The sequence below is a fragment of the Leptinotarsa decemlineata genome, unplaced genomic scaffold, assembly GCF_025532065.1.
Source record: "Leptinotarsa decemlineata unplaced genomic scaffold, Ldec_3_MD MMD2_tig00001019_RagTag_RagTag, whole genome shotgun sequence".
Taxonomy (NCBI): Eukaryota; Metazoa; Arthropoda; class Insecta; order Coleoptera; family Chrysomelidae; genus Leptinotarsa; species Leptinotarsa decemlineata.
This window is the reverse complement of record NW_027412557.1, coordinates 38,773-61,033: the sequence shown is the minus strand read 5'-3', so window position 1 is coordinate 61,033 and position 22,261 is coordinate 38,773. Positions and strand designations below refer to the sequence as shown.

The following is a 22,261-nucleotide window of genomic DNA, read 5'->3' as shown; positions in this document are numbered from 1 at the left end:
CTACCAATAATTGTCAATTTGATGATGTGTATCACATGGAACGTTCAAGTATAGAATATTAAAAAATTGTGCCCAAAAGTGTACAATTTCAGTCGTGTTAACTATTTTTGGAAACATTTTACTTTCCAACAAGACAGAAATGTTTTTCATCAATCCCTAAAATCGTGTGAGTGACTGGCAGGGATTCAAAACAACATCACTATCATAAAAAATACATTACTTAGATTATGTATATGTAATCAAATTTTTGGGTAGTTGTGCAAAGTTTCTAAACTCATATATCAATAGCATTTGCAATTGAAGCAATGTAAATAAACAAAGTAAACCATATAAATTCCATTTATTTCAAGACATACTATGATCAAATCCACAAGTATCATCTGAATTAAAACAGCCATCAGGATGATTCTTATAAAACCAACATATCTTTTTTTTATACTTCAGTCCATCAGTTTCCAATGTTGCAGGCATCCTCAATTGCACATTTCCTTTTTCAACAACAAATATATATCTATGATTCCTGAACAGTGTTTGGAGTCCACCACACTGGTTTTTTAATTTCTGCAAGTCATCAGCAGATATTTTTTTCGATAGACATGATATTGACAGTGCTGATCCTTTGTTCCAATCATCTCCATTTGGTTTTAATAGGTAAGTTCCTTCAACTAATAAAATATTTACACAAGTTTTCACAAATTCTGCTATGAACTGTCTATCCAACTGAGTGCAATTTCGCACGGGCTCAACACTACTTCTAAGTTTGAAGACTGTAGACATTCGAGAATCGATAAACTTATCGACTTCACAGTGTATTTTACTTAAAGTTTCAAAGTTCAAGTCTTTAGCTAATCCGATCAGACAATTTTTTCTAGTTGAAGGAATTCTCAGATTATCCAAACGCGTTTCAAAAGAACATTTTTGACAGATTTGCTCAATGTATAGAAGATATTCGGAGTAAGTACTGAGGGAAGTGTTGGTTCGGGTATATTTTTGACCACTGAAATCAAATGGGCAGCATGGCAGAAGAAAAAAGTTGGTTATTGGAGAACTTCTAAGAGCTATCACAGGTATCCAGGGAGTGAGTTCATCTGAGTGATTTCCTATAAGCCAGGTACAGTCGGGAAATAATGAAGAGGGTAATACTGTACCAACCTAAAAAATAATGAAATGTGTACAAGTTGCTTATTATTGATTATAAATAAGAATCAAATATAATGCAATTAGGCGAAAATGGAGGTTTACAATTGTGTTGACTACGGATTGTAACTGGGTTGGATGATATTCTGAGGTGTGAAGTATCTGTTGTTATGTATGGGTTTCCGGTGAAGAATCTTGCCCAGACTTCCGGTTAGTTTTCCTGTTATCAACAGGTCTAGGAACGCAAGCTGCCTGTTCTCTATTTTAGTAGTGAATTGAATGAGAGAGTGGGTGTTTTTAGGTGAGTCACAAATGGGTCTAGTCTTTGTTGTCCAAGAGGTCAGGTGATGAAAATATAGTTTACATATCTTCTCCTCAGCATCGGTTTGACAGAAGCTTTGTTTGCCTCTTTCTCGTAATTTATCAAACAATTTGTCAAAAAAAAAAATCTGATGACACAGAGGAACCCTTTGAAACTCTCTCAACCTTTTTGTAGATTTGTTTGTTGGAAGTAAGTGCTCTGCTAGATCTGTGACATGTTGCAGAAACCTATAATGCTTCTCATTAATAGCCATTGCTTCATCAGTGGGTATTCTAGAGTAGGGAGCTTTTATATCTGGACTAGCAAAAATGTTAGTTTCATTCGTTTCTGTTTTTAATTATGTCCACTAGGTGTTCGGAGTTTCCTAAATACAACTCTGTTGGCCCCATTTCTGATTGAATGATTTTAGACTAGTATTTCTCTTGATTTCTTTTTTTATGGATGAAATAGGTGTACCTGAGACACTTATTATCATAATATCTCTCAAGTCAACAAAAATGGAACTAAACTAGTATTTTAACCAGAATTTGGGCATACCATACTGTATGCCCTGGAATATATTTAGTATTCAGTCTCCCACCCTAGAGAAATGTTTGGTGAAGTTGCTTGCGGACTTTGTCTGCAGGTGGCTCGATGGCCACTCTACCTTACCGAACCAACCGGAGGGGAATTTGATGACTAGTTGGAAGGAATTTTGTTTGTCTAAGACGATTCATTCCATCTGAACTAGTCCCCCCGGCACTGACAAGGAGTTATTACTCTGAAACCAGTCTGTCGCTGATCATACTGATCAAATGCTATTATATTAATTTCAGCTTTTTATGTATAGAAAGTTACTTGCAATGGAAGACAGTGCACAGGTGGCCGTCAGTTTTACTTCAACTCTCTGTGCGGCATAACCTGGGTTAAGTTGTTATTTTTCCGTTGGGGTTTGCTACACATACCTACCAAATTGTAGGTCTTGGGCATATTGTATGCAACTCTCAGAAATATATTTACTATTCAGACTCCCAGCTCACAGGTATGTATTTTTGGAGTTGGCACTTGTTTGCAGTTGGTGCGGTGGCCAGCCTTCAGAATGAACTGAAGGTGAAGCTTATGACTGACTGTAAGGAATTTTATTTGGTCTGAACTGACCCACCCAGCATTGACAAGAAGCTAATGCTCCAAAATCCGTCTGTCTATGGTCACTGTGTCCAAATGAAGTTTGGAACAAATGTATATTTTGATAAAGAAATGAGAATTAAAACTTTCTATGTTTTTTATCACTTTTATGTGTAACTAACGTTACTGCAGTTTCATCTTATATGGACATTTTCAAATTTATACATTAAACTAAAAATGATTGATTACATTAGCCCTTATATAACACCACTGTAGGTAATAATAGAGGTACTTAACTTAATTGAGTACCTGAATTTTGTTTACTTGTGACAATGTGGATATGACAATTTGAAAAACGGTGAGTAAACTAGATATATTTTATAATTTAACAGGTTGCACCTGCAATGTTTATGCTTGTGAATTTCCAATAATTGAGTTTGCAACCCTTCCTTGCGTAGTGAAAAATTTCCGTATCGTTTAGATTCCGGATATTGTGGTTGCATGCCAAGGAATGGTTTGAAAACGTCGAACCATTTTTACGTAGTCTGAAGGACTTTTCATGTTCAGCATACCATTTTGTGAAATTTCGACCAGATTGTCCCACATAAACACTATTACACTTTGGACACTTAAGCTTATAAACTCCAGATTTCTTCAACTTGTCCACTTTATCTTTGGCATTGAAAGGAAAAGGAATAAAAAGTTGAATAAACCAAGAGTTACCACTAGTAAAATATTAATAGTTCAATAAAAATAAAATACTTTACAGGCAATTTTTTAAATTACTTAAAACATAACTCACTTGTAGTTTCGTGTCAGGTGGATATATATCCCAAAGTGCTCTCCTTCTTATATCAATACCGTATCCTTCGTAGCCCTCTTGGTTCAGAACATGGACCAAAAGACCATTTCCACAGCCTAAATCAATAAACTTCACTGATTTTTCAGGATACAGTTTCCATAAACATATAAGATAACTAGCTATAGCTAAATCTTCGAAAATATACTTTTGGGGGTTAGTTTTTGTCTTCGTCAGCCAATCCTTAAAACATAATATCGTTTGATACACTTTTCAACGCTAATAATAGAGTATACAAAACAGTGACAGATTTAATGTAAAGTATTCAAAAATGTTGTCAAGTCTATCATATATTTTTCAATGTATACTTTCATAGTTGATTTTCGATTATGTTTCAGAGTTAAATTAGCAAATCGAACGATGTTCTAGTGCATTAAAATGCTGACATAATGTATAGAATTCCATGGATGATTATATTATACTAGAAACGTCAAAAATAACATTGAAATTTAATTTCTTGTTTTCCCAGTACTTCATTAAAAATATTCCGTTGATTGGGACGGAATGAAAAGTAGCAAATGGAAGAAGAACCAATGAGTATAAAAAATTACAGGAATGGACATTCATTGGAATCGAAGCAAAGAAACGCAGCTAGTAAGTCAATTCAGAGCAACCGAGACAAATGATACTGTACAATGCTAGCAGAGCTTATTATTAAATTTTAAAAGTAAATATAGTAAGTAAAAGTAGAGAGAAACTGTTGGGTTTGGTTGCAATTGGAGGAACTTCCCTAAGTGGCAAAAAATGTCTTTCAACTTGACTTACAATTCAATGAAGAAAAAAAGTTTATTATCCAATGAACAATACAATCTTGTTGGCAAAGTTGGTTTGAAATTACAATAGCCAAGTTTGTCAGTATAGAAGAAAGTCTGGAAAAGAAAGTTTTTGGCTTTCTACTACTCCATCTCGATACAAAAAAATGTGGGAACCTTCCAAAGAAAGGAAGGAAGTAATCAATTTTAAAATAAGTAACTTTATACATGGATGTGTAGATCATGCAAAGAAGTAACTTTTAGACACCAACTAGAAGAAAAAGCCCTTCTGAAACAGCTACTTTCATATAAACATTAAAGTACTTTAACATAGTGTACTTTATTTATATTTTCGAGGCAGGACCGGCTTTAAAAACTCACCATGAATTGTTGCAAATGCAAATTGGTTATTGGTGACGAGGATTATTTGGAATGTGACTTGTGCAAGAGAGTAATACATAGTCAGTTTGCCTGCTCCGAACTAACAGCATCAGAAATGAAATGTATGTCACTCAAAAAGCGTACACTTCGGTTTTTATGCAAGGACTGCTGTAGCGGATTACTTCAAATTCCATCTATTGTTCAATCAATTGAAGCACTGAAATCTGAAATTGAAACGTTGAAGCATCACAAGTCCGAACCCCCAAGTCTACCCTCGCATGAGACAGCTATCAACTTCAACGACATAATTGCAGAAATGACGCAACGTGAAATTCGGAAAAAGAATGTAATGATTTTTGGCCTCAGAAATATTAAATGCTGCTGATCGTGATATAGACCAAAAAGGAAATTTTAATATGAAAGTATTTAGGGTAGGACACCTGAACGTAAACGCAAATACACCAAGGCCTCTTTAATTAATTTTGCAATCGCCTGAAGATGCAATGTCAATTATTCGTAAAGCCAAAGTCGTTAAGGGAATAGCCGAGTTCAGTAACCTTATTATCACATCGGACAAAACCCCGCTTCAAGTCAAGCAATACAAATCTGTGAAACAAAAGTTACCTAACCGATCGGCAAAGGGCGAGCTAAACATAAGCATCAAATACGTGAATGGGAAACCAAAAATAACAAAAAACCGTTAACTGTGTCTAACCAGGAGCAACACTAACTTCTTCATAGCTATTATCAGAATACCCGAGGCTTAAATACCAAAACCCAAAAATTTTATGAAGCTGCATCAGCTGCTGAGTATCATCTCATGGGAATCTCTGAAACCTGGATACAATCCAACTTAAATAACTCCGAACTATTTGGTGAGCAATATCAAGTTTTTAGATCAGATAGAAACCTCAATGCGAACTCGGTGTCAAGAAGCGGTGTTTTACTGGCGGTTAGAAACGTCTGTGGTGTTACGGAAATAGACATATCGGATCACAGAAAACAGTTCATTATTGATATTGTCGGTTGTAAAATATCATATCATTATATTCTATTGGTATTTGTTATATACATATCACCAACTGCTAATAATGTACACGTGCAAAATTTATTTGAAACACTAGAATCACTTGAATTACTATATGATCAAAATCTACTAATACTTGGTGATTTCAACCAACCATTTTTTATAAATAAGGTATCAGCGGAAAAAATCTCAACTTGCAAAATCTTCAACAATTTATCAGTTTTTATGACCTGAAACAACACAACAATGTACTCAATAAATCATATCGACTCCTAGGTCTCGTACTTTCTAACAATTATAGCTGTAATGTCATTCATGATGACCTACCATTCATCCCTGAAGATGACTATCATCTGGCTTTGAATATTTCTCTAGTATTTAAGAAACAGGAAAGTGGAATTCCGTATGATGACAAAGCGTTTTTTTTTAATTTTCGTAAAGCGAATTTTCCTCTACTCTATTCTTTGTTTATGAATACAGATTGGTCTATTATTGAAAACTGTACCGAAGTAAACTTGGCAATAGACACATTCTATGCAATAATTTATTCAATAATGGACCAATATGTTCCTCTTAGACCGAATTTTACCAGTAAATATCCACCCTGGTTCAACAGGGATATCATAAACGAGATCAAACTTAAAGATAAATTATTCAAAAGACTAAAATTAAACTATTCAGAAACTTTACGTGATCAATTTAGTATCTGTATCTGTAGAGTAGGGAGGGTGAGTGTAAGCCCACGCACTTAGGCCACATGTGACCCATTGTACATCCTCCCGAGGAGTTGTCCTCCTAGGTCGTCGTCCATCCTGTCCTTTCCAGGAAGGTGGACAGGTCGCTGGGAGACATCTCCTTTATATCGGCAGGTGTAGGCCAAGACTCGCCGAACACACACTCTCTTATTGACGATAACTCCGGGCACTCGCACAGGACATGCCTGACAGTCTCATCTTCCTGTTCACACATCCTGCATAGAGGTGTGTCCACTAGCCCCATATTATGTAGGTGTTTCCTTAGCTGACAGTGGCCAGTCAGAAATCCTACTGTAAGGCGTAGATTTTTCCTGGTCATCGCCAGATATTTCTTCGGCGCCAGCTTCCCAGGGTCGCCCAAGGTGATCCTGGCAAGATTACATCCTTTGATTTCATCCCATCTCTTTAGAGATTGAGCATGGGTGTAACTTTTGACTAGTTCCGCAATTGTCGAAGTCATCAGGCCGTGGGTGCCACTTGGTCCTAAAATTCTTAGTCCAGCCGCTTCCTTGGCTAAAGAGTCGGCAATGCGATTACCTTTACTCCTGTTGTGCCCTTTAACCCACCTCAGGATAATGTTATTATCTATCGAGGCTTTGGCTAAATCTTCGTGGCACTCTAGTGCTAGCCCTGAAGTAACACGGTGTCTGTTCAAGGCTAATAGTGCTTGTCTGCTATCAGTGCAGATTGTAATGTTTTTGCCAGAAATTCTTTTCTTGGTTATTTCTTTTGTGGCGATTGAGATACCAGCCAGTTCTGTTTGGACCACGCTGGTATTTCTTCCCATTCCCCACTTAATCCTTAGGCTTAGTGATCTGGAGTACACTCCACATCCTGAGCCTTCTTTGGTTTTTGAGCCATCTGTATAAATCCGTATTGCATTTGTAACATCTGACTCTGTGTTCTGCTTGATTTGTATTTTGTAGGATTTATTAAACACAAACCTGGGTTCAATTGCATCACTTGTTGCCTGCAGCAGAGGTTGCGCAGTAAGCGCTTTCTGCCATAGGCCCAACCTCAATCGACCCATTCCTACTTCTAGGTTTACACCAGCCGTGTGCAATCGTACCATGGCCATTAACGCAATTTAGTAATCTTCGTAGGTTAATAAAAACCCAGATATTACAAGCCTACAAGGAGTACAAACAGAAAGCAGAAAATTTGATCAGAACTGATCCCTCCTCATTTTGGACCTATATGCATAGTAAAATAGGCACTTCAAGAATTCCAAATGTTTTATTCTTAAATGATAGAGAACTGAAAAACCCTACTTCAATAGTGAATGTATTTGCTGAATTCTTTAAAAGTGTGTATATTCCTTCTGATAGTATTAATAATAATAACCCCTCAAGAAAAACAACAAATTTTCCCATAATATCAATAAATGCATTCTCCGAAGAAGAGATTTTGCAAACTCTCAGAAAATTGAAACCAAAATTCGCAGCGGGAGATGACAAAATTCCGAGCTTTCTTGTAAAAGACTGTGCATACATTTTTGCAAAGCCACTTCAATTAATTTTTAACATGGCCTTAAAAACTGCGAGTTTTCCCGATAGATGGAAAGTATCTAAAATATGTCCAATACTGAAATCAGGGGCTCCAAATAACATTCTGAACTATCGACCCATAACAATTCTGTCCAACTATGCAAAGGTCTTTGAGATGTGTCTGTATAACAACATTTTTCCGAAAGTGAGAAATAGTATAACTTTATATCAGCATGGTTTCATCAATAAACATTCAACAATAACTAATCTTATGTGTTTTACACAAACTGTCAGCACCGCGTTAGATAAACAGCTACAGGTGGATACAATCTATACATACTTCTCAAAGGCCTTTGTTAAATTGTACCATCAAATTCTACTGAATAAACTTTTTTCTGTTGGTTTCGATAGTCAACTGTTGAATTTACTACAGTCTTATCTTCAGAATCATACGCTATTTGTAGAATACAAAGGACACAAATCTAAAGTATTCACTTCAATTAGTGGTGCTCCTCAAGGAAGTAATCTAGTGCCTCTTCCTATTTTCTTTGTTTATAAATGATATTGTTTCAAATATATCTAGTAACATATTACTCTTTGCTGATGGCTTGAAAATTTTCAGACCCATTGAATCAACCGAGGACTGTCTTATTCTGCAAAAGGAAGTTAATTCGATACATGAATGGTGCATACTAAACAAGCGATAAGAAACTTAGCTTCACGTCACAAATTAATCAAATCACATCTTCTGCAAAAAAATGCTTGGCCTTATCTTCAGGACGTGTAGAGACTTTCGAAACGAAGAATGTTTTATAACACTTTTTAATGCATATGTCCGATCTCGTCTGGAATATGGCTCCCTAATCTGGTCACCTATATACAATGTGCATATACAGCAACTCGAATCTTGTCAAAGAATCTTTATGAAATACATGGCTTACAAAATGGATGGAGCTTACCCATCCCAAGGAATTGATAATAGAGTGTTACTGAATAGATTTGCCCTCTTATCCTTAGAAAACAGAAGAACATATTATGCCTGTATCTTCATATATAAATTTATTCATAATCTAATTGACTGCCCTGATTTGTTATCTCAACTAGATTTTCACGTACCGAGACGAACTAGTTGAAACGAATTTTTTTTCTATTTGCCTTTGCCTAGGATCAACGTGTTAATAAAATCTCTAGTTTATAACATCTGTAAAATTTATAATAATTTTTATTCAGAATGTGATATTTTTGTTGTTCCATTGGGACGCTTCAAGTATATAATTCATAACAAGCTATTTTCTATGCAAGTCGAACTAGAATCTGATTTCAACCCATAAGTGAAATACTGTGTTTCAACTCTCTGCACACTGCCAATTCTATTAGAATTCTACAGTATATGTTTTTTTTAATATTATTATTATATGAATGTATCACTGTTTGTATAATATCTTTACTACTCTATTACTCTGCTGATTTTATATGCTATTCGTTATATTCCATTGTACTCATACTTAGTCATAGCTGTGAATAAACCTTTTTTTTTTAATTACACAAAAGAACAATTCTTTCGAAACAAATACTTTCATATGAACACTGAATTATACAGAAGACACTTTTCTCTACTCCTTTCTTTGGAAGGTTCCCACATTGTTTTGTATCAAGATGGAGTAGTAAAAAGCCAAAAACTTTCTTTTCCAAAAATTAGTCACTCCTAAAAATATAACACTTTCAATTTAAACAAGATTCCTCCTGGCTGGGATTTAATCAAATAGGTGAATAAATGTCATTACGATGTCATTGATGACATTAGATCAAACTTATTCCGTGACATAAAAATAGTAATTCATGAATGGATTGTGTATTTTTTCTTAGAACGTTATCCAGAATGGTACTGAAGAGCCCCAACGCAAGTGTCTTACGGGCGAAACATCGATGTATAAAGTTATTTATTTTAAAATTGATTACTTTCTTTCTTTGGAAGGTTCCCACATTTTTTTGTATCAATCAATCAATAAAAAATGTACTTTATTGTCAAAGAAAAAATTCTTATTAACAAAGCTGAAATAAAAACAATCAAATTCACAGTAACAATGGAACAATTTAGATTCTTCAAATTCACAGTAACAATGGAACAATTTAGATTCAAACACTACATGTAGACAGGACATAAGATTCTACAAAGCAGTTAAGAATTGATTTTCATGTATAGATAAAATAAATAAATAAGTCAGTTCGACCTCAAGGATTCAGGTACTCAAAATCTGTCTTCAAGATATTCTTCCAAGTTATAATATGCTTTCGTGAGTAAAAGTTCCTTCACACGTTTTCGTAATGTTTTTGACTCTATTATACTTTTCATTTCAAATGGTAGATGATTGAATATCTATGCCATCTGTCCCAGAAAGAAGTCCGTTATCCTGGCCACGTTGTCTCTGGCGAAGGAGTGGCGGTAGACGAATAAAAGATCAAAGCAGTTAAGGATTGGCCCATTCCAAAAGACATACATCAGCTTCGGAGCTTCCATGGTTTATGCACCTACTACCGCCGATATGTGCTGGGGTTTGCCAACATCGCCAAATCATTGACCCGACCAGTTCCAGTGGTCTGAGGAATGCCAAGATTCATTCAAGAAGTTGAAAAGAGCTTCATTCAACGCTCCTGTTTTGAGCTATCCCCTACCCGACGGAAAGTTCATTTTAGATACGGACGCTAGCAACGTGGGACTTGGAGCAGTCCTTTCTCAGATCCAGGATGGACAGGAGAAAGTTATTAGCTACTTCAGCAAAACGCTCAGTAAACCAGAGCGCAATTATTGTGTCACCAGGCGAGAGCTGTTGGCCGCTGTCAAAGGTGTAGAACATTTCTACAAATACATGTATGGAAGAAGATTTCTGTTGAGAACGGACCATGCAGCTCTCAAATGGCTTCTGTAGTTCAAAAATCCAGAGGGCCAAGTAGCACGCTGGATTGAGAGACTTCAAGAATTTGACTTCGAAATAGAACATCGAGCTGGGACTAGCCATAAAAACTCAGATGCCCTGTCACGGAGACCATGCCCCGATGACTGCTAACATTGCCGACGAGCAGAAGAGAAGGAAACAGCTATTTATAGAACTACAGCTGTAGACGACAACTGGGAGGATAATAGGATCAAGGAAGACCAAGAGAAAGACCCAGATCTTGGTTTAGTCATCGGATGGAAGAAAAGTAATCAAAGACCATCGTGGCAGGAGGCTACAGGTTATTCGCCAGCGGGTTAAGTTCTACTGGGCCCAATGGAACTCCCTCACCTTGGAAAACGGGGTTCTGAAGCGGGTGTTGGAGTCTGAAGACTGTGGAGAAGAAAGGCGCCAGACAGTGGTACCCAGGAGCAGACGACGGGAGGTGCTCAAAGAAATCCATGATGGAGTCACTGGAGGACATCTAGGAGTAACGAAGACCCTCCAGAAAGTAAGACAACGGTACGCCGCCAGAACAAGACACTGCGGGGGAAGACTATGTCAGCAAGCTTGGCTGTACAATCCTAAGCGACGCCGTGGTTTATCACCGAAGTTGAGGAACTCGTGGGAATTATGAAAAAGATTAATGACCACGTCTATCGAATCCATAAGCCACCTCGAGGAAAGCCTAGGGTAGTCCATTTTAATAGATTGGCTCCTTATGCTGGAAATCACGACCAAGTTCGCGTCCTCAGACCACCAGAGGATGAAATGACGTTCCAGCAATGCATGTCCTTATACTTGAACGGACAGAAGGTCGTACATGGGGTAACTCAAGAAGAGCCACGAGACGTTTAAGATTCCAGTTGATTACGCACTAGCTCACTGCGTGGCAGAAGATCTCCAAATGTCCAAGGGTATCGCTGTGGTATTCAACAAGAAATTCGGTCAGCTCCAAACATTACGAGAACAGAATCCTGAAGTCGGAGGAGGGCTACAGTTGAAGAAGGGTCAGAGAAACATTTTTTATTTGGTGACCAAAAAGCAACCTCGAGACAAACCGTCATATGAAGATGTCTGGAGGAGTCTTACTAGACTGCTCGACCAGAATAATCTCGTGGACTTGGCAATCCCAAAATTATCCTCTGGGCTCGACAGGCTGGACTGGAGAATTGTGAGAAGCATGTTGGAAACGATCTTCAGATCGGCATCAAGATTTTAGTGTGCGGTAACCATCTTCCACGACCGAGCATGAATACTGTGGAGTGTTACTTCCATCAAACTTCACAGTGCAGATATGGGGAGTCCTGCAGGTATCGACACACGCCAAGGATGACATTTCGGGACGAAATGTCTCTAAGAAGGGGGCAATGTAATGAATCTGAAGCCTGCCCTGACCGATATCTCAGCCAGCAAATAAACACATGACTCACCGCGAAAGGAATGAATTCGACAAGTCGTCGCGAAAAGTCTAGGCCACTACCGAAACATATAGAGAAATCTAGCACGGTCGTTACCGATTTATAAGGCCCGCTTCTCGTCCCGAGATGGCAGTCTGTATTCAGAAAGCGAATCGAACGGTTAACAAAGAATTCGAACAGTGAAGATAAATTAAGTTGCTAAGTGTTGTATATAAATTAGTTGTCATAGTGAAATATTGATTTTGTTACAACAAATTTGTTTAAGACAGTTAATTCTTTAATTTGTTACAATATCTTATCGCCCTTTTTTGTAGAACAAACACTGATTGCATCAACTGCTTGCTACATAAACCCCAGAAAGCGATACCATACCTCAGATGAGACTCGACTAATGAAAAGTAAGATGTTTTTAATGCTACTATTCCTTGGTGATGACCCTGATAGTGTAGCAGCCAGATGCAAGTTTATTGTTGAGATGTTTTACGTGTTCATCAAACTTCAGGATATTATCAATCCATAATCCCAAGAATTTGGTGCACGTCTTAGTTTCGATGACATGCTTCTGGAGGCTTAGGTTTCGCGAAACAAATTTAAACGAAATTATGTTAGTTTTATTCACATTGAAACAAAGAATTGGAACCACACCAAGATTTGACTTTCTCTAAATTAGTTTCAATTATATTTCTCAGAGCGTCTGTATTATTTCCATGCCATAGTAAAGTTGTATCGTCTGCAAACATTGTAAACTTTCCGTCTATGTCGATATTAGATAGGTCATTCACATAGATAAAGAACAAAATGGGACCGATAATCCTTGGAGGACTCCACAGGAGATTTTCGAAAGACTAGAATTTTTCTTCTGCAGCTTTACCATTTGAATTCTATTTGAAAGATAAGATCGAAACCAATTAAGGGTTGTTCCTTTGATCCCATAAAGGAACAATTTTTCCAACAGCACTCTGTGATCAACGCAATCGAAGGCTTCAGAAAAGTCGCAGAATATTGCCGCAGCCACTTCACCTTTATTGAGCCCTACATGTAACTCTTCTAGGAAGACATTTGTACTTTTGGATCTTTGAAAACCAAACTGTGAGCTACTCAGTATATTGTACGTCTCCAGAAATTTTAGCAACCTTTTTTTTTACAAGCTTCTCTATCACTTTTGACAAAGTAGATATTAGTGAAATAGGACGAGAATTGGATGGCTCATTCAGTTCACCACCCTTGTGAATTGGAATCACTATAGCAGTTTTCAGTACATTTTTAAATACACTAATTGAAAATGATACATTAATTGATTCTGCCAGGGCAAAAAGGGCATGATCTGGCAGTTTTTCTAATAAATTTACTGATTGTTTTACCTAATTGTTTACTCAAGTTCTTCAATATTTGTATGATCTAAAATGAATTCTTCTGAAATGATTACGTTACTCAGGTAGTCTGAAGGTTTTTTTTTTTGTATAGATATGTTGAGTTTAAGTTTTTCTGCTATTATACAGTAATACACATCAGTAATACACATTGAGGCTATCAGGGTTGATGTCAATTTGCACTGGAAGCTTGTTTGTTTTACCTCTCAGATCATTGAAAATATCCCAGTTCTCTTTAGGTTTATTGGACGCTTTGGAAAGTCTCTCATTATAATATTTATCTTTTGCACATCTTATAATTCTTCTATAGATCTTTTGGTACTCATTGAAAAAGCTCTGGAAGAAATCACTTGTAGTGTATTTCCTAATCACGTGAGGGCCCTCATTTTACTTGAAGAGGTTCTGGAGTAGTAGAAAGCCTAAAACTTTCTTTCCTAAAAATTAGTCACTCCTAAAAATATAACCCTTTCAATTTAAAGAAGAAAGTCGTAAATGAAATTTAAAAAAATGTTTCTTAAAAGATAAACCCTACTTAAATATGAATGAAACGTTATTTCTAATCTAGTCTAATTTTTCATCAAAGAATTCATCTTACAGCCGTTTTGAAATGTAGATGTACAAACATGTAGGTACTGAAAAGTACAAAATATTTTTAAGTATTGCATATAATTGACTCAATGGTCAGAGTACTTTTGGTTTAGATATTTTTAACAGTAATGAAATAAAAAAAGGAGAATTGTCGGTTTCCACGAACTGAGCTAAGGACTAACGAGGTCTTACCTTTTAACATGTGATTCCTAACACGGGTTGGACGATAGCAAGTGAAAATCAATCGTTCAGACTGGGGCTTGAACCACCGACCAACACGGCAGTCAATTCGAGTGAGTGAACAAAGCACCCACGTCGAACCGCCTGGCTTGAACTTTTCACTATACTGCTTTCTGACTCGAGAACTATCGTAGGACAAATTTAAAATAATGGAAACATCGCAAGTTTGACCCAAACCACCGGCACCTGTTGTCGATAGTCAAAATCTGAAAGGTTTGTACTCACTTCATGATGACCACAAGACGTTCTTATGACTTGCTATTTCTTCTCAAGCATTTTCAATTTTCTTGCTGTACTATATAAGACCTTGGAATCTCCAGTTTTTGCGAAACTGTTGCTTGCTGCCAAGTTTTTACTACCTGAATAACCACATTTTTTGAACTGTGGTATGTTAGCAAGTCGTGGCATTCCTGCCGTATACTTCGGCAGGAATGTCACGACTTGAAAATACTTCTCTAATTGCTGCAATAATAGCTTGCAAGATTGCTGCAATAATGGTTCACAAGGTTTTCATTTCAAGCGCAAGGACTTCTAGCCACATTGTATAATGATAGATTATGACTAAAAAGGAGCATCTACCATATTCCAGAATAACGCTTCATATCTTTTCGAATGATAAATTTGGAAACTTTCTTAGTATCATTGGCTCCTTGATATTGCCTTTCAAGTACTTTTCACAAATCTCTTTGTCGGTGTCCTCTATATCACCATCAAGTCCTGACCAACATAATATCTGCTTTGCCCTTTTTTGTGTTTTTGTTTTAGCATCTTACCAAGAAGTGATTTTGGCACAATGACTATCATTGTGAAAGACCAGACCATTAAAGACATATGTCATTACGAATTTGAAAATATGTTTTTACCTCAAAAGGCGCTTTTAATATTTCCGGAGGACAGCCATTGGTACAATATGACAAAACTTTTCCTTTCCAAGTATCTGGTCTTGTGAAGACTCGTGTTGAATTTTTTTTCTCCAGATTAATGGAATGAATCACCTCAATAATCAACTGATCATCTTTTTCAATTTCATTTAGGTAATTTCTCGACAAAAGATCAGCCATGTACATCTCTTTAGCTGGTTTATAACGCACAATAAGGTTGTACTTCAAAAGCCTAACCTGTCTCCATCAAAGCCTCGAGAGGTCTGTGATCTGAGTGATTCGTGACTTTCCTACCATAGATGAAACCACAAAATACCTGTAAATTCATTTTCAATCTAGCTAAACTGAGACTCAGAATCAGTTTCACGAAATTGTAAAGGAATCCTGTGAATGATATCTGATTCGATTCCATTACGAATGTTTGGCATACAAACGGAATAGAGAAAATTGTTTTTCATATAATTCAGCGTTCATATAAAAGCATTTGTTTTAAAAGTATTTTTCTTCCATACAATTCAATGTTTATTTGAAAATAGCTTATTTTGAGAGAGCTTTTTCTTCGAGTTTTTGTCTGAAACTTACTTATTTGCATGATCTACACATCTTTGTATATAGTTAATTTTTGAAATTGATTGCTCCCTTCCTTTCCTTGCAAGACTCCAACATTTTTTGTATCAAGATGGAGAAGTATACTTTTCGTATATCATCTTCCTCACTTTTTTAGAGCAGATGATTTTGTGTTAAATTCTTTACTTTTATTGCTTTTTTTTATTGCTACAGGTTGTAAATTTCTTTTTTCTGCTTATAATCACACTGTGATAATGAATTCATTTGAGGTAGGAAATTCCAAGATTTTATAAAAAACTGATCACTTTTTGGGATTTGGCGTTAATTCAGTTAGTTTTTACTGAGTGGTGAAACATTTCGTAAGATTCGGAAGTATTCAATGATCTTTTTACTGTGTTTATGTGAGAAGCCAACTGTCTTGATTGTAACATTACAGGAAATTCAATGAATATTTAAAAAAAACGTGTAGCAACAGAATTCAATAGATAACTAGCTAGTGTGATAATTTCAAGTTTATATCATTTAAATTTTATATATTTAAATTTACATTGATGTATATCTACATTTATACATGCATTAAAGTTAAATTAGTTTTTGGTAATGATCCATTAGTATTATTTTTCTCTCATGGGGATAACCGTATACATAAGTAAATAAACAATAGATTTTCTGAAATATTTTACTATTAGTAAAACTTTAATTGCCATTACTTTGTATATAGCCACGAATCAAATAAAATATTGAAATGTGGCACTTGTTGATAGCTTGGTATGTGATTTGTTTGAAAACTTATACAAAGGAAGAGTTAATTGAAATGTTGTATGCTTCCCGTGTTTATGCCGCAAAACATCCTTACAGATTGTATCCACAGGTGAAATATTTTGAATGATTAAAAGAAAACAGGCCATATTGAAAACAAAAAAGAGAGCCGTGTTTGAACTGTATTGACTGATGAAAACCATTTGGAAGAAAATTAGGTTGTCGGACAAAATGTTTTCGAAAGAAAATTGAACTTCGATTCCTCAGAGAACACATTCCTAGATTGATCGAAAACCTACCTTATCAAAGATGGAATATTGGTTCAGTAAGATAGGGCACCAACATTTTTTGGGGGAAGTACGAGAAGAGTTGGATGTAATGTTTCTTGACAAGTAGATTGAATGAGAAGGACCACTTTCTTAGCCGCCATGGTCGCCAGACCTAATATCAATGGAATTTCATTTATGTGAAACAGTTAAGTTGAAGGTTTAGCGTACTGCCACTACTAGACAGAACATGAAATTAAGGAATCGTGAGGTATTTCAACAAATTATGCCCTTTCATCTGAGCGACGTGACAAGAAAATTTTAGAAGAGATTCAGGAATAGTAAAGAACAAGGTGGTAGACATTTTGAATGTAATACAAGTGGGATTCCTTTTGTTTCTTTTGATTTTAATTTAAAATGAAAGGATGGCTAGGAATAATATATAACATGTTGGTATCTGTAGATACTTAATTTCATGTAGAACATGAAGACAGGCTAATATACAGGATATTGCATCTGAAAAAATCGCATAAACTATAACTGAAGTTGTTCCTCAGATCATTACATGCCATTTTGGTGTTCTCCCACCTCACCTTACCAAACAACTTTCAGATCTTTGATAAAACAACTTAATCAAATTTATTTCATTGTGAGCGGACTTCACATCCAACTTCTAGTAAAAAATCAAATACTTGCTAACATGAATTGAGGCTGAGCACAAATTTAGAGCTTAGAAAACAATGGGACAATTTTATTCACAGAAAAATAAAATGATCAATCCATTTGAAAAATTTATATTATTTATTGTCATGAAAAATTACTACACCCTGTACATCTGAAACTGATTTTAAAATGTGGCCTTCCTGGTACCATATAACAATTATTTGAAACTTTTTTTTATCTGTTACCATTATCGACATATAGACCAAATATGTACTATAGGGACACTCTGGGTACTCTAATATATTTATTACCGATATATATTTTCTAAAAGGTGGAAAAAAAGCTGTTTCGCTTACCTTCAGTAAATTTTCAGAATATTTCTTCTTCAGTTCGCTATACAAAAAACAATATTCATCAATAGAAATTAGTGACAGTGGGTTTACTTTATTTGTTGGTACAAAGTTAGATTTGGACCATTTCAAAAGTTTTGGGAACAATTTGTCAGCTAACCAATCTGCATGAGTACTATCCGCATCTTCAAAATTGCTCAAGTTCATTCTAAAACTTGATGAATTCAATTCTAATTCATATGGAAAAGGTGGTGCTATACGAGATTCACCTGGTTCAGCCACAGAAATGAATACTGCAGAGTTTTTGTCTTTATCTAGTACCACTACTTCTAAGCACTTGTGAGCTATGTTAATCTTGGATAGCAGAATTCGTACTGAAATGAATACACCATCAGGTTCATCTATGAATGAAGCTTCATTTGATGGAGTTAATACCATATTTTTATCATAACACTGTAAAATGTTTGTGATAAATTCTTCAGATATCGCTGTCTTTGAAAAAATCTTCATTTGTCTCATTTCACTTAAAATTGCAGAGGTGGTGAATAATTCACTAACATGCTCAACAGATGAACTTTTGAAAAGCACCTTGTGAAATAGCGCTGGAGATGTAGCAGTTACTAATCGATTAATCAAGAATGGACGATTGTGAAACAGCATCACGATTTCCCAAAAAGTGGAACGTGGAATGCTGTCAGCGATGGTTAACGGAACAGGCAACATTCTTATTTGCTAGATTCCCCAAGATACTGTAAAAAATAAATGAAATTATTCTGAGTATGAGTTACATCGATAAAATGTTCAGAAATATTTACATTCTCAATTTTCATATCATATTTCAATATCAATGTATAGCTAGTGTTTTAGATTCTGATGAACTTATTATTGTTATCTACTCATTATAATCGTATAATTAAGAAACTAGAATCACATATCTTTCAAACCTTTTTCAAAATCCAGTCTGCATCCTCATATGCTCTCTTGATAATCTGAGTTATTCTCTCTTGGTCCTTTTCTTCAATGTGTTGCTTGAAACTCTAAAAAAAAATATAAAATATGGTAGTTGAATATGATCATGTTTTATTCAATCTAAATAAATTACATATCAATATCAGTTCGAAGTAACAAATGACAGTGTTGAAATAGAAAAATTTGAATAATGCTTGTGAAACATTAAATAGACAATTCCAATAGGTATACATAAAATGATTGTTCAAAGAATTGAGATATTAAACATTAAATTTTATGCAGAGAAAATATACATATATATCCACTTAACAAAGGTAAAACTGGAACCTCTGGCGTAGAATAAAACCAAGAACAAGCACTTTTCCCAATCACCAGTAATACAGCACTCTTTTCAATATATGAAACCTCAAAATTTCTGCAATTGAAGAATTTGGAATTATACACAGGGCAATAATTAAAAAAAATCTGAATTTAAAATTAATATGAATAGAATTGATAAATAAGTTACTATGAATTATTAATACTGAAAAATGCACAAATTATAAATTCACTTTCAGCAGAAAAAACTTTCTCAGTGACTTTCTCCATGAAAAGCTGATTAAAAGCCTATCAATCATCCTCTATTCACATCACTGAAGCAACACATATTTTCAATCTTTTTTTGATCAGACGAAGCTATGAAGATGAATGTAGTCAATGCTGCTGATTAATTATTCGACATTATAGATACTATCAAATCACCATTTTTATATTCTTAAACATAATGCAGCATAAATGATTTTTTTTGGTTGAATAGTAGAAAAAAGTGGTACTTAATTGCATTCGATGGCCTCATTTAACAATTTTACTTTGCCTGCAATGAACACTTATTACATAAATACCTATTATTGGACTATTGGACTATTATTGTGACGAGTCATGGTCATATATAACTATAGTTCTTTTCCAGGTTTGTTGGTTGTGGCTGTGGTACCATGTAGGTTTTTATACGTTTCACCTATGATTGTGGTAGACATTATATTAAAGGCAGTGAGGCAACATATGAAATGCTCTAGCTGTCCTCACAGCAGATACGTAAAGGCAGACAGTGTGGACAAAATGAAAGGTCATAGAAACCTGCAGGCCAAGGCTGTACTGAGTAACAGTAGTCACAACACTTGTTTAGCTAAATAAATAGCTAAATTTGTCAAATATTTTCAATACCATTGTTGTTTGAATGAGTAAAATTATATTATTTAACGAAATTATTGTAATTGTCACCAGTCACTGATATATTATAGGATAACCAAACAAAAACAAACTGTCCATCAACAGCAGACTAGTTTTTTTGTCCTCTACGAACCTGCCTAACCATAAAAGGGTAATGTTCTCGAGGTCCCTTAGGTAGTTTCTGACATTGTCTAAGCAAATATTTGTAGAGAATTCTTGACTTATTCGCTGAATCGTAAGTTACTGTGAATTTTTCGTTTAAATTCCGCAACAACCTCATATCTTCTATAATGTCAAATTGGAAACATCTACCACAAAAGAAATAAAATTTACTGTTCTATGCCATGGACTACATTCAATCGGACGCAAAAAAGAGTTGAAGTTACTGTTCGGTAATTAATTAAAGTGTCAGGGGTCTGAGATTTCTCATACTTCAAATTTATATGCCATCGAAACTATTACTTTAGAATGTTTTTCAATAATTCAAGTTCAAAATGTCGAATTTGGCAGGGAAACATTTACGTCATTTTCATAATCAAGCAAATACGCTATTGTTTGAATATGATAAATGACATTTTTCAGCCAATAATTTGGCTAAAATTAGGTTCCTTAGTGCAACATATATCGAGATATATACATATCCACTTTTGCCAAACTCTAAAAATATTTTTTAGTTTTGAATATGGCAAAGGCACTCTCAGGTTACACAGACTTTCTGAATCTGTCGAAAATTCTAACGCTATAGTTTCTGCATAAAACAATTATGAGAGATATTCTGTGAAGCCTAAAATACTATCTCATAAGGGTTTGGAAATATAATATTATTTTCCATTTACATCTTTTAGGAAACCTTTTTTCTAATATTGAATTTTTTAAGGGTTTCATTGTTGATTTTTGTAGTTTTACAGAACCTGAAAACATCAACAAGCATCAACAACTCCTTCTTTCGAAATGGAGATTCGTCAGAAGATTGTTTATTTTGATCAATGGGTAGTTCGAGAACAACCCAAGATGTTTCTGCGAACCAGTGACGGCTCGTGCATTGGAGAACAGGGCAAGCTTAAGTCATTTAGACTATATACACACAGAAAAGCCCGCCGGAGGCGCGAACATTTATATGTTGTTGCACGCTTTGCTTAATACTAAAGTTAGGGCATGGGCATGACAATGCCTAAAAAGTGCATGAGGAGTTATGGACTTTATTTTAGTTTGTAAACCATTTAAATGGCCGGCCATGACTGCATTCCCATCATAGGTTTGCGCAATTAACTTTTGCCTAAAATTATAGCTTTCACACGTACGAATTAAAAAATTAAACAAATCGTCAGCTGTGCGCCCAGATGAAACATCATGAAAACCCATAAAACGTTCTACCACATTACCATCTTTGACATATCTATAAACGATTGAAAGTTGTGATGTACAGGTAATATCGGTAGTTTCATCATGCAAAAAAAGAAACACTTTCAATCTCCTTGCTTATATTTTCCTTGATAATATATGCCACACAGTCTATAATGAACTCATTTTGGATGGTTTTTGAGGTGCCCGAAAAAACGCTACCGTTTAAAAAAGTGACAAATTGTGAATTATATTTGCCCCATAACAGGAGGTAAATTTTTTAAATCGGAGTATCCTATTTTAGACCATGTTTGGTATTCGGTTTGTACGGAAAATAAAAAACAGGGCCAATAAAAAAGTTTTTCTCGTTTAAAGGAGCCGGTTAACCAATCGCATTTATCGTACCAACTAAAATTAAATCCTCGATTTTGTCGATTATCTGACGACTTAAATGAAATCAAATTTGGTTGAGGCCTTCCCAGAGTTTTAATAATGTAAAATTTATTATCATAAGATAAAGACTTAAAATTATTTGTCAGCAACCAATCGACTATATCGTCAGATTTTTTAATTTCGTCCAACTTATCCATAATAAATGAAAAAAACAACTTACCAAAAAGTGAAAACCTGAAAACACCTTGAAATTGAAAAAAAAACAATTTAAAAACACATTAAAAATATTACCAAAAAGCACTGCTATAAAATAATACTGCCTGTTTCATACACAAATAACAAATATAACGAATACTTAAATAAAAAACAAACGCAGTCGTACACTAACGGAGACCAACTGGAGGCTAGCCTCTTCTGGTGCTATAATTTCTGCAACTGAAATTACAAATCGGGACGTATGTTGCTGGTTGGATCGGTCTCGTGGAGC

General features: G+C 35.2%; 1 protein-coding gene across 5 annotated transcripts; it reads right to left on the bottom strand.

Annotated features, from left to right (window-relative positions):
• Positions 1 to 323: 323 nt before the first annotated feature.
• On the bottom strand, positions 324 to 20,368 carry LOC111513711 (probable tRNA (uracil-O(2)-)-methyltransferase). 5 transcript variants are annotated; one of them, XM_074175272.1, is made up of 5 exons: positions 18,298 to 18,611; positions 18,132 to 18,236; positions 17,869 to 18,070; positions 3,366 to 3,605; positions 324 to 1,152 (listed from the first exon to the last, which is right to left on the bottom strand). In XM_074175272.1, the coding sequence occupies exons 3-5, from the start codon at positions 18,067 to 18,069 to the stop codon at positions 346 to 348; spliced, it is 1,248 nt and encodes a 415-aa protein (XP_074031373.1). In that variant the 5' UTR covers position 18,070; positions 18,132 to 18,236; positions 18,298 to 18,611; the 3' UTR covers positions 324 to 345. The 5 variants fall into 5 exon arrangements, with proteins under 5 accessions (XP_074031373.1, XP_074031370.1, XP_074031372.1 ...); XM_074175269.1 differs by lacking the exons at positions 17,869 to 18,070; positions 18,132 to 18,236; positions 18,298 to 18,611 and adding exons at positions 18,807 to 18,899; positions 20,174 to 20,368; XM_074175271.1 differs by having other exon boundaries at positions 18,132 to 18,611.
• Positions 20,369 to 22,261: the final 1,893 nt, after the last annotated feature.